Source organism: Gorilla gorilla, chromosome 22 (assembly GCF_029281585.2).
Source record: "Gorilla gorilla gorilla isolate KB3781 chromosome 22, NHGRI_mGorGor1-v2.1_pri, whole genome shotgun sequence".
NCBI lineage: Eukaryota > Metazoa > Chordata > Mammalia > Primates > Hominidae > Gorilla > Gorilla gorilla.
In genome coordinates, this window is record NC_073246.2 from 17,813,433 (window position 1) to 17,827,507 (window position 14,075).

The 14,075-nt window shown below is 33.5% G+C and overlaps 1 protein-coding gene across 1 annotated transcript in view; it reads left to right on the forward strand.

Moving 5' to 3' along the window:
* Positions 1–14,075, forward strand: part of LOC101144968 (ubiquitin carboxyl-terminal hydrolase 25) — a 141,728-nt gene that overhangs the window by 86,738 nt on the left and 40,915 nt on the right. Inside the window, exons 10-15 of the mRNA XM_063702605.1 lie at positions 1,522–1,670; positions 6,871–6,998; positions 7,787–7,882; positions 9,027–9,188; positions 9,797–10,023; positions 13,337–13,407. Coding sequence (XP_063558675.1) covers positions 1,522–1,670; positions 6,871–6,998; positions 7,787–7,882; positions 9,027–9,188; positions 9,797–10,023; positions 13,337–13,407 — 833 coding nt within the window. The remainder of the gene's footprint in view (positions 1–1,521; positions 1,671–6,870; positions 6,999–7,786; positions 7,883–9,026; positions 9,189–9,796; positions 10,024–13,336; positions 13,408–14,075) is intronic.

Consider the following 14,075-nt stretch of genomic DNA (forward strand, 5'->3'; position numbering starts at 1 on the left):
AAAAAAAAATAATCATCATCATCATCATCATCTAGTTGTTCATGCCAGAATTCTGTCATTCTTGATATTTTCCTTCTTACCTATGTCTTATCCTGCTCAGTCAAGTCCTGTTGGTGCCCTTCCTTGCATATATGTATAAATGTATATGTATGTAATTTTATCTCTTTTGTGTATTTTTACTTTTAACAACCTTCATCCATGCTACCTTTATTTCTGGATAGATTCTACAATAGTCTTTTAACAGATGACCACCCACTTCACACAGGGACTTTAAAGGTGTTTCAGAGACATAAACCTGAGCCTGTTATTCTTAGATTTAACCATTCAGTGACTGTATTAGTCCATTTACATGCTGCTGATAAAGACATACCCGAGACCGGGCAATTTGCAAAAGAAAGAGGTTTAATGGACTCACAGTTTTACATGGCTGGGGAGGCCTAACAGTCATTGGCTGGGGAGGCCTAACATGGCAGAAGGTGAAGGGCGTGTCTCACTTGGTGGCAGACAAGAGAAGAGAACGAGAGCCAAGCCAAAGGGGAAACCCCTTATAAAACCATCACATAATGAGGCATATTCACTACCACGAGAACGGTATGGGGGAAACTGCCCCCATGATTGAATTATCTCCTGCTGAATCCCTCCCACAATACAGGAGAATTATGGGAGCTACAATTTAAGATGAGATTTGAGTGGGGACACAGCCAAACCATATCAGTGACTTTGCATTATACCCAGAATGTGGTGGGGAAAAAAATTCTTAATAGGGCCACAAGACCTTGTAGATTTTAACTCACTGCCTGACTTTTCATTGTGATCTCTCCCTTGGTTCCCCAAGCTACACTAACCTCCTGTTAGTTCCTAAACATATCAACTTCTTTACTGCCTTAAAGTCTTCATCATGCTGTTTCATGGCCAAGAATACTCTATAGTCCCCCAGCACTCTGGCATGGCTAACTCCCACTCATTATTCAAGTCTGAGCTTAAATGTCCTTTGCCATGGAGGTCTTCCCTGCTCTCCCCACCACCCCCAAGACTAAGCTTCCATTTTTATACCTCTCACATAATTCTGTCTCATCACAACTTTCTTTTTATAACAATTGTAATATAATTATTTGTAATTATTTGTTTATAAATATATGTGAAGTTAATGGGTATAATGTTTTTTAAATGAGGCTGAGAATTTTCTCAGCTCAGGGACCATATCTCTCTTGTTCACTGCTGTATATATTCCCAGTGTTCAGTACAGTATCTTGCCCTTAGAAAATGCTTCTTGTGAGAAAAAATATACATACATATGTGTGTATATAATTACATATATGTGGATGTGTAATATCTATGGCTGGGTATAAATGTACATTTGCACATGTGTATAAACCAACAGGAAAATTAACACTAACACTTCTCAGGAATGAAATCAGTCAGTGTTACAATTTTCAGGTTCAGGTGAGAATCCTTAAGTACTCTTAATTTTAGTAGCCAGAAGGCCATATTGAGTATTATTAATTTTCTCCCTTGTTATAGGTAAAAAATTTGAAAACACTGAAATGTTTGGTCAGTACCCACTTCAGGTCAATGGGTTCAAAGATCTGCATGAGTGCCTAGAAGCTGCAATGATTGAAGGAGAAATTGAGTCTTTACATTCAGAGAATTCAGGAAAATCAGGCCAAGAGGTGAGTTTAACATTTTCATTGTCCCCTTTCTTCCCTAGGTCTTTCTTACAATGCTATGGCACAATGTAAGGTTCTAATTATATAGCTACCTAATAATTGAGAGAGAATACTCAGAGAGTATGTTCGGATTTAATTGGTAATTTAGACATTCAGGAGACCTGCCCAGTCAATATGGCCTATAATCTATGTTAAATTCTCACTTAAATAATTTATCTCAGAATTTAAAATCTTAGGACATTGTTCAGTCTTTTTAGACCTTTCAATCAAGGTACCAGCCATTAGCATCATGCTAGTTCCTGGATATAAAGAAGAAAAATCCTGATATTACAGTGGATTTTAAAACAGATATATGCTACTTATATCAACTGTTATTGGAATTTGTCCACGATGCCCAGATTCCTTTTCTTGTAAAATTGCTACGTGATTGCATAAGGTCAGATGGAAGAACTTCCCTTCTCAAGGAAGAAATCATTTTTATAAAATATCATTAACTTATATGTCTACCTCAACTAGTTTCTTTCTTTCTACCCATCTCTGTTTCTTTATCCATCTCTGTAGCTGCATCTGTGTAGCCATTCATCCATGCATTCATCTGTCAGGGAGTTTTGGCACTGTAATAGTAAGCAAAGGACATATGTGCTTCCCCAATCAGTTATTGTTAAGAAATTGCTGATAGTTGTCTAGCTGTTAAACTCCATGAATGTGGCTAGAGGTCTTTATCTGTGTCATTCACTATTATATCCCTAGTGGTAATATGGTAACTGCATACATAATACTTATTGAGTGAATGAATGAAATGTCTTGGTGCTTATCAAACAAGTTTCTGAGGTCTTTATACTGAATAGGTGCTTAATAAATATTAAGTGATACGATGTCTCTGTGTTTATCTAAAAGGAGACTTTGTTCTTGTGCTTTTGAGAACAAATTGCTTTTATCTAAATTTTAATTTTTTTTTTCTTAAGGATGCAGTTAACCCTTTCCTGTTTCAGGTGCATACTCATTTTTTCCTCTTCCCCCCACATACATAAACAAACAAAAATATGCTTTTCCTGTTAAGAGGAAGAGATGTATTTGAAATAGTCTTTCTCTCTACATCATAGATCATCTATTTCAGTGATTCTCAATAGAGAATAGCCAGACTTCAAAGTTATCAAAGCAGGGTCTACGATAGGGATGTGGTATATGGACACAAGAGCTGCACAACTAATTCTGATAAAAACCTCTAAATAAGAATGTTTAAATTCAGCTTATTTTATTGATTGGGAAACAGATCTCTAAAGACTGGGACTTTACCAGTATCCCACAATGGAATAAGAAAGCAGACTCTTAAAATCCGATCTGTTTGCTGTTAAATAAAAGGATGATTGGGGTAGTAGGGCAGGGATGGTACTTGTTTTTATATTATCAGAGTAGCTGAAATACACTATGGTTTATTGGTTATCTTTCTCACATATTCCCAGCTTTTAAAAATTTTTATCGTACACAGAATTGAAATTTTATTGTTTATTTAAAATATCTTAGATTTGTCCTCCATCTTTTTATTGGTTTTATACTCTGAATGCCCCTATGTTGCAATATAAATGTTCTGCCTAGGTTTTTTCATCTAGCCTAGGGAATATAATGATTTATGATGTTCTCTATTTTAGTAGTTTCTAATCTCCACTACTGTGGCAAATTTGATTGCCTGTGATTCCTGTTACCATTTTTCTAGATTTGCTGGAGGCTATAGTTTCAATAATAATTCAGCTTGATTTAAGAGACTGTCACTGACTAAAGTATAATATCAGTTTTTAAAAAGTAACATATTTAAATTATAGTCTTATTATATCCTTTAGAAAAACTATTCTTGAATCTCTAAAAGCCAGTAAGTAACATTACAGGCTATTTCTAAATTGGCATAATCCCTGATAACAATAGCTTTTTCCTCAATCTGTTAAAAATTGTTGATTTTATTTTGGCCCAGAGAACATCTTATTTGCTGAAATAGCTGTGGCCAACTAATATATAGGAAGACCTCCAGTCTTCCAAGCTAAAACATCAAATTGGCTATAAGAGTTTAAATTTTGTGGATGATATACTAAGAGACAACTGAATAAGTTAAACATGATTATATCCAAAATAACTACTTAAGTATTTTTTAAATGATACATTTTAACTTTTAAATGGTATGCAATTTGTAGATGAGTCAGACTCTCCAGGAAACATGGAGATATTTTTTGATTGTCTGTTGGAGGAAAAAAATTTCAGATAGTAAATACTTCACTTGTAGTGTGAGTATTCACTACTACCAGTGTGTGCTGTGTGTTCTTTTAGACTATTGCTATGCACATATAAGTATTTGCATCTGTCCACACTGCCCCGAAAGTTGGGTTTTTCACTCAGCAGTGTATCATGAGCATACTTCTAAGTTAGTGTAGAGCTTTACGTCAGTGTTTTTAAAATCTACATAGTGTCACATAGTCTGTATTTATAAAATTAAATTGATTTAATTATCCTGTAAGGCAGTAACTAGAAAAAGAATTATTCTGAAGAATGTCTTTGTATAAATGCCCTTGCGCACTTAGGAATGAAGTATAGTTAGAAGTAGAATCTTTGGTCACAGGGCATACTCATTTAGATGTGTTGGTACTGCCAAATTTCCCTTCACAAAGTTGTACCAAGTTATAATAAAGTGCTAGAAGGAGTTTTTACAAAGCTTTAAAAACAAAATTAGAGAAACAATATCGACATGTACCATATTAGACATCTGTAGAGGTTATATGGGGAATTTAACTTTTAAAATCAAAGGGCAAATGAGTCAAGGCAATTAAATGACTGGAGCTAATTTTTTAACTGGAATAAAAAGTTTTTGCTTCTTGTGCATAGTTTACATCCTGGCTTGGTTTGATATTCCATGGGGAATTTGAAGTGATAGGTGTGTTTTTTCTGTTGTTGTTTTTTTCCCTCCACATTTGTGTAATCCTCTCATAAAAGCAAGGTATCTTATACACTTTAATAGAAAACCAGCTATTAAAACTCATAAAAATGACATACTCTTTAGGAACTACTTTTGTTAACAGGTGAGATTTCTAGAATTGTGATGAATTTAGAAGCACTTGTGCTGCCAATATTGATTATGTAAGTTCTTTATTCACTAACTGCAGAAATCTATTCCTCCTGTAGTTTCATTATCTAGTAAAATAATAATATGTTTAGAGATATGGAGAATGACCTCTGTCTCACAAGCATGGCATACTAGTTAGATTGTAGAGAAGTAGATACAGTTTTTTGTTGAATGGAAATATTTTTTTGAAAGAAAAATTTCTCATGTTTTGTATTATTTAAAATTCAAATTATGTACTGCTATACTACAATCCAAATATTGCAGAGCTAGACATACCATTAATATTTTAAAACATGAATTTACAGAATGTCTGGTTATCTCATCTTGTCCCCATCAGCTTTAGAATGAGAAAGTGAAATCCTTCCACTCTTGTAGTAGGAAAAACCTGCCATCGCTGATAGAGGAAAATGCATTCATAACAGAGACATATTACATAACATTTTTGAACATCCTTTTGTAAGGTATGGAAGCTATTTATATTTCCTGGACTTTTCATGGTCTACAGAAAAGTGTACCCCAGTTTGGGTCATTTCATTTCTTGTGGCCATTGTAGATTTCCATGAATTAAAATATGTAACTATTTAATTTTAATGGTGACATTTAAAGTATTGCAATAAAATATGAAAGTGATAGTTCTTGAAATCTACTTTCTTGTTTGAGTATCATAAAATGGAGCAGAGAATATTATCCTAAAGAATCAAAAGTGTTCTTTCTGATGTGTCTGGGGTAATGTTTTAATTCTTAATAATAATTTTATATGTGGATTAGAACTAACTCAAAAATTCTTGCCAGTTCCATGTGAGATCAAAATGAGTAAGCAAACTTTGCTAATCAAATTTTAAAACTTGAGATGTTTCTGATATTTTTCATAATTTTATTTAATCCGTTTCAGGTATTATCCATATAAAACAAATTCCTTAAACTTTAGCTTTCAGTAAAAGATAACCATCCAGCTCAGGAAATCTCAGTTCAAGTAATTATAGCATTTTGAAAGAGAAATAGTATTGAATACCATTTGCTTTTATTTGCTGTAGAGAAAAGTAGCAACTTTCCAGATCCTCCTCAGATTCAATTTGCCGGATGTGTGCCATTCATGCTTTTTTTGGATGTTCAAATTTAAATTTAGTATATTCTTAACTTATTGACAGATGTGTGGTGGCATTTTGTGACACTTGAAATTATCACACACAATAGATTACGCAGCAGTTTTGCATATTGCAGTTTATAATAAACACTTCAGAAATATTTATTTTATACTTCTGTTATTTGTTGATTTACAAGTTTGTTACCTTTTCTTTCCCTTTAAATACATATGCTTATGTATAACTTGAGGTTGTATATGAAAATAATTTTCTTTTAAAAATGTTGAATTTCATGCTTAATTGAACAGTTACCAAAGCATGTATGGGGATTAGGGGCTGGGGGTAGGGGAAGGAAATTATAGCTATACTCGTTATCAGAATTTGGCTCATAGCAATGAGACATTCAATTCTTTAAACACTAGTTATTTTAAAAGATTTTAAGTAAATTACTCTAAGTATTAACTTTTTGTTAGTGATATGTCTTTTTCATAAATTAGTATGAAATCCAGCAGAGGAGCTAAAGCTAAAACAGGAAAACACCATTTTTTCATTTTTAGTATGAGAGTTGTGACGATTTATGATATAATTTTTTTTTTGAGTACTCCCTCTCATAAGTTATTTTGTCACAGGATTTTGATGCTTTGGTTAAGTATAAGTACCATTCAACATCATATTGAAGAAGACAGAGAAGACTTGAGCTACTAAGTCATGGTTTTAACCAGTGTCTTTTTCTTTGGGCTAGAAATTCTAATGTAAAGAATTATTTTCGAAGGATAGTTGTGAGATTTCCTTTTTTCCTGATCATATATTATACCCACTCTTGGAATTTTCAAGAGGTGTGGAAAACTTTTAGAAAGAGGTTGAGTTTTAACTAAACTGTGTACCCAGTTACTTGTCAGGTCCGCATTGTGTTGATACATATAACAATGTCAGTGCCCACATCCTGTGCCTAAGATTGCAGTGAAGAAAACAAAGGTGGTATTAAAGTTTTTGTTATTGTTTTATTTCCTTTCAGCATTGGTTTACTGAATTACCACCTGTGTTAACATTTGAATTGTCAAGATTTGAATTTAATCAGGCATTGGGAAGACCAGAAAAAATTCACAACAAATTAGAATTTCCCCAAGTTTTATATTTGGACAGGTATGGTTTGATATACTGCATGACTTAGTTTGAAACAGTTTAGTAAGGGAGAAAATATTGTTTAGAGGAAAATTCTGCATAATTTTCTTAGAATTAATTTCTACTTTTGCATAATATACCTAATACCATTTGTCAAGGTAAATGAAGTTTACTTTGTATTAGAAAAGTATAGTTTTGGGGAATAATGTTATAAGGAAATTTTAAAAAGATGAATTTTGTAATCTTAAAATTCAGAATTCTAAAAAATACCATTTTATATTATCTACCTTACATCTTATACAATTTTGAATGAATTGATGCTTTGTGGTGATGTCTATACTTAATATTATATCTATCTTTCTGTCTTTTCTTTCTGTCTTTCTGTCTTCCTGTCTTTCTGTCTTCCTGTTTTCCTGTCTTTCTTTTGTTTTTTTCTGTCTGTCTTTCTATCTTTCTGTCTTTCCTTCTTTTTTGTTTTGAGACAGAGTCTTGCTCTGTCGCCCAGGCTGGAGTGCAGTGGTGCGATCTTGGCTCACTGCAAACACCATCTCCTGGGTTCAAATGATTTTCCTGTCTCAGCTTCCCGAGTAGCTGGGATTACAGACACCCACCATCATGGCTGACTAATTTTTGTATTTTAGTAGAGACGAGGTTTCACCATGTTGGCCAGGCTGGTCTTGAACTCCTGACCTCAGGTGATCTTCCCGCCTTGGCGTCCCAAAGTGGTAGGCCGGGTACGCTGGCATCTGGCTATATTGCATCTACTTTCATGATATTCGGAAATGCTAATGATTACCTTTTTCTGATAGATACATGCACAGAAACAGAGAAATAACAAGAATTAAGAGGGAAGAGATCAAGAGACTGAAAGATTACCTCACGGTATTACAACAAAGGCTAGAAAGGTATTTTAACTTTTATGAAATTAGGAGATATTTATCAGAAACCATGTATTTGGTGACTAGATTTTTAATTTCAAATTTGCTTTGAGTGATTTATAATTTTAGGAGTAGTTAATATTGTGTGAATAGTTTTGAGTTTTGCTTGAAACTTAAAAATCTATAGTAGACTTTAAAAAATTATTCTAGTGTTTAAAATTAAATATCTCATTGTCAACAGGTAATGTTCCTACTGCTGAAAATAGATACAAAGTTAAATGAATATAGTTTTGACCTTCCTTTTTGCATGAAACTAAAGATTACTCTTGAGATTTTCATTAAAATGAATGGTATCTGAGTTTTTCTCCATAAAACAGGATACAAACTCAGCTGCCTACCAAGTCTTCTCAGCAGCTTCGTAAAGGAGGAAATTGTGTCAGGTGTAAGATGGTATGTGCCGGGAGCCTAGAGAGCAATCTGTGTGTACAGGGAATGAATGCCATTCCATACCAGTGGATGGTACCATGTATGAGTATGGCCTCACTGTTGTCTATTGATTTGGATCATTTCTAAAAGACGTCAGAATCTGGACTGAGAAATGTTCTACAGGCCAGACAGAAATCTAAAGGCTGAAATGTCACAAGTCATTTCAGTTTGCAAACCCCAATCTGCTCTGTATTCCCCTATTTCAGGAATCTTCAAATTAGTAGTCTAAAACTTCTTACATCAAATAATATATTGTATTTTAATGATTTTTATTCTTAAAAAGTATGAATAATCATATTGAAACATGATTAGTGGTAAAAGATAGGAGGATAGTACACATCACTCTCTTGATCATGAGACCAGATGCCAGATCTAAAAATAACAACAGTCTCAGGAGGATGTCAGTTTTCATCTTCCTATTGAGTTACAATTTAGAACAGCATTTACAGATTATAACAGTATATACTCACATTCAGTCCCAATCGGCCTTGGTTTCCTGTCTTTGGGGAACTTCTAATGTTTTTCTTAAGTGTATATTCAGTTTTACCATCTTCGTTTTAAAGCAAATGAATTTTATTGCTGAGGAAGTTTTATTGAAGTATCGTATCATGTTTTATAATAATAATAAAGGCCCAAATATGCTGTATATAGAAATAAAAGCATTTGTACATTTTATGATTAACAGATATTTAAGCTATGGTTCCGGTCCCAAACGATTCCCCTTGGTAGATGTTCTTCAGTATGCATTGGAATTTGCCTCAAGTAAACCTGTTTGCACTTCTCCTGTTGACGATATTGACGCTAGTTCCCCACCTAGTGGTTCCATACCATCACAGACATTACCAAGGTAAAAAGTAATCCTGATGCAAGAGACAGTTGTTACCTTTATTACACAATAATGTAACTGCTGCCTTTAAAGACAGTTTCTGTAAAATGTATGCTTTGATTTACTTCAGTGAACTCCTAAGAGTAGATTCACTTAGAAGACTGTATGTCCTCTGGGAGTTTTTTTATTACTTCAGTAGATTTTATGGTTATGGATTAAAATTTTAATCACTTTTTTTTCAGTTCAGAATTATACTTTAGCATGTTTTGGTATGTACATATACAAGATTCAGCATTTTATTATCCATAAAAATAGTACTATCAAATTAGAATTTGTTTCTGTAACGTAAGCTTGATAAGCCAGGGAAAATAATATCATCATGCGTAATATTTTCTTTTTTAAAAATAAATATGATTAAGCTGTTTTAACTCTAAAGCTACAACTTCATCTTATAATAATTTAGTTCTTATGTATTAAAAATCTCATTTGGATGTTAGATCAATCCACATATTTCTTTAAGATTTTTTCTTTTGAATTATAAGCCAATTTAATACTGTGGGTTTGGCACGATCTTTGTCAAGAGTTTCAGCTTGAAAGGTTAATAAGAAATACTCTATGCTTTAATACAGCACAACAGAACAACAGGGAGCCCTATCTTCAGAACTGCCAAGCACATCACCTTCATCAGTTGCTGCCATTTCATCGAGATCAGTAATACACAAACCATTTACTCAGTCCCGGATACCTCCAGATTTGCCCATGCATCCGGCACCAAGGCACATAACGGAGGAAGAACTTTCTGTGCTGGAAAGTTGTTTACATCGCTGGAGGACAGAAATAGAAAATGACACCAGAGGTAAGAAGTGTCTCATAGCATGGTTACTGTCACCTCAGATGGATATGTGTAATGTTAATATTGAGAAGGGAAATCATGTCTGGATTTTATATTTAAATATTATAGTCATTTTTCTTTTCCAGAAAGGGTTTTAAGATAAACTAGTTTGGCTCCCCATTTTTATAATCTCAATATCAGGTTCACAGGGACCAAAAGATTTTCCCTGGATTGCTTAGCTGATTAATGACATAGCAGATGGCCTGATTTTCTAGTTTACTGCTCTAAATTTATATCAAACTGGTATTCACGGTTACTCCATTGGAGAAATGTCATACAACATCAGTGTTTGTACATATCAATTAGGTACTAAATCTAAGTTTGCACAGGGAGTTCCGGTGATAAAAAATTTTCTTTAGGCTTAAGAATTAGAAATGTGAATTTTAATTTTTAATAGCTCTAACAGATTTATGAGTATCTATGATCCCATTACTAGTCTGTAACAGAGTTTTTACTGGCATGCAGCAAAATAAGAAAAATAAGGACAGTGCTCTGGGTGGGGTGTGTGCACTTGTGTGCCTTTGTGTGTGCGTGCGTGTGTGTGTGTGTGTGTGTGTGTCAAGTTGCCATCTGTCCTTTCTTGGAAGGAACTCTCTTTTATTCTTTTCTATTCTTTCTTCTTTTTCAGAATAAGTTATTCTGAACTTTTCTCTTTCCTACTTTGCTGCTGTTAAAGTGTACTTAAAAAATGGATTATGGTAGATTTTATTACATTTTTTTCCTTAAATGTGAAAATATAATTCCCTATTATCATTCCCCAATTTTATGCTGATTTATTGGTTTATGAAAAAAATGAACTATGTGACATGGTTGGAATTATATTGAACAATATTGATTGTTGGATATTATATGACCAACTTAACTCTTTATAGATAATATTTGAAAAAGAATGGCCCTAATTTAGTAAGAAGTACATAAGGTATGATGGTGACTAACAGCATTAGTAGCTGTCAAGATTTTCTTTAGTATTCTTCAAATAAGAGGGAATTTTTAAAAATATTTGAACTCATTAACAAACATTAATCAAGCAAATAGTGTTGATGAAGCACTATATTAGGCGTTGGGTAATTTTCTACTCCTCATGGCAGGTTGTTTTTAAAAGATTACATTCAGAGGAGTGGAAGCTAGGAAGCTTTTGACACCTAAGTAGTGGCATTGAGGGAGGGAAGAAGTGAATGTACTTAAAATACTCTTGGAGACAGCTGACAGATGTGGGTCATTGGCTAGAGGTAAGAGAGAGGGACGAATCAGATGATTCTCTCAGTTCATAATGGTATGAATAACCAAATAGAATGTTTTTTGTAAAAAAGGTAAAGCAGTGGGCAAAGAGGTTCCCACTCAGGGGAGGAAAGAGAAATATGATGAGTTCTCTTTTGGCCATTTTAAGTTTGAAGAGCTTTTTTGAGACGGAGTCTCGCTCTGTCACCAGGCTGGAGTGCAGTGACATGAACTCGGGCTCACTACAGCCTCTGCCTCCCAGGTTCAAGCGATTCTCCTGCCTCAGCCTCCCAAGTAGCTGGGATTACAGTTGTGTGCCACCACACCCAACTAATTTTTGTATTTTTAGTAGAGATGGGGTTTCACCATGTTGGCCAGGGTGGTCTCGATCGCTTGACCTTGTTATCCGCCCACCTCAGCCTCCCAAAGTGCTGGGATTACAGGCGTGAGCCACCATGCCTGGCTGTTAAGGTTTTTATATGTAATACTATGGATCAGGAAAGAAGGTTTTCCTCAGGATATTTTTTTTCTTTCTTTCATCCATATTGATGTTAGCAGTTAGCATTATTTTGTAAACTATTGTGTAATATTCCAACACACGGGTATGATGTAATTCATTTAATTCCCATATTGATATTTCCTAAATAGTGCTGGTCTTCGATATACATATTTATACACTTCTGTAAGTAGGATATGTTCTTTTTTATGTTCAGGGGTACATGTGCAGGTTTGCTATAAAGGTAAATTACATGTCTTGGGGGTTTGGTGTAAGATTATTTCATCATGCGGGTAATAAGCACAGTACCTGATAGGTGGTTTTTCCATCCTCACCCTGCTCCCACCCTCCACCCTAATGTAGGCCCCAATGTCTGTTGTTTCCTTATGTCCACCATTTCTGGTTCAGAGTGTGTATATTTTAAATTTTGACGACTGTTTTAAAATTGTCACTCCAAAACATTAAACCAGTTTGCATTCCCACTGTGTGAGAGAGCCTGTCTCCCAGTATCCTCCCTAGCCCTGGACACTTTTTAGTAGTTTTTTATAATTGAAAAACTGGTATTTTAGTGTTTTGATTTGCATTCCCTTAGCTTCGAGTGAAGTTGGATATTTGTATTGTTCTGTAAATTTCTTGTTTGTGACATTTGCCCATTTTTTAAGTATTGAGCTATTTGTATTTTTCTTATTACTTAATAGAAAGTTTAATGTATTGTGGATATTAACCCTTTACCTATAATATCACATATGCTGCAGATATTATTTCCCCAGTTTTTCATTTGATTTTCTTTATGTTGGTTTTGTTTTCTTTTTATAATGTAGATTTTTTAAAGTGTTGGGCAGGGAGGATCTTTATCTTTTCCTATAAGGTTACTGGTTTTCTGACAGGCTTAGACAGGTCTTTCCCCACTCTAAAGTTAGCCATTTCTTTTATAGTTTTTCAAGGTTTCTTCCTGATTGGTTCAGCAGCTTCACAATATGATGTGGTTACAATCTAACCGTTTCCTTATTGACAGATATTTAGGTTATCTCTTTTTTAAAAATTATTGTGGACAATATGACTGTGAACATCCCTATCTGAACAATTTTGTAGGATTATTTTCTACTAGAAGTAGAAATAATTGTCATGGGAGTGCCATAATTTCATTTTCACTGGTGATTATAGTCAATTTTTATTCAGTTATGTGTGTGTACAAGATATGTGGTGAACATGTTTTACTTTGTTAAGTTTACTTGTGTTATAGCAATATGTAAGGAAGCTTAGCTTTCATTTTCATTGAAACTCTCCTTTATAGATTTGAACAAAATTCACTTTTATTGGCTCTGCACATTTTCTAGATAAATCATATTTGTGTTGTTTTTAAAGTATGCCTTTGTACTGTGTCTTTTATTAAGAATAACTATAATTCATTTTCTACAGATTTCAAATGGTGATGTTTTTTAAGAAAAGTTTTAGGAAAATTTTCCTATTCCTCTAACATGTTTGTAGGAAAACCATTAGTCCTTATCTTATAAGTAGAAACACACTTGCTGTTAATCATTAAATGACACCTTATATCCTTAGATTTGCAGGAAAGCATATCCAGAATCCATCGAACAATTGAATTAATGTACTCTGACAAATCTATGATACAAGTAAGTGAAATTTTGAGCTAGTAATCATTGTCAAAATTATTTACATATATTTTAATTTACCTTTACATTATCTTAATCTAATTTTTCTTTACATGTTTTGTTTTAAAATTTTGGTAAATCTTATTGTAAAATAATAAGGGCTTGCCATATGTACAATGTGACAGTTCATCTGAATGGGGAAAATTTTAAAACAAATTTATAACAAAATTCATGACAAGTTTTCCCCATTCAGTTGTATTTTCACACCATATGTGTTGTGTACCCTTATTATTTTACAGTAAAATCTACCAAAGTTTTTCAAAAGGCTATAGCATCTTTAAAAAGTCTTATGGGAGAAAATCTATGGTTGTTAAAGGATATTAAGATTTGGGAAGAAACTTAAGGACTCCATTACATTTTAACTTCTGGTGTATATTTTATAATCTATTTTGTTAACCGTCAATTTAGAATTCTGAAGATTTAGACACATTTGCTATATGTAAAACTGCCCACTATAAGCTTTTTATTCAAATAAACAATCAGGCCAATGAGTACGTACACAATAAATACATTTTTAGTTTTTCAAAAATCATCTTTTTAATCTATCAACTTTACATATCTTTAGCCTATTCAGATTCCATCTTTTTGAAGTTTTATAGTTTAGTTTTTTCAAACTTTTAATCCCAGCC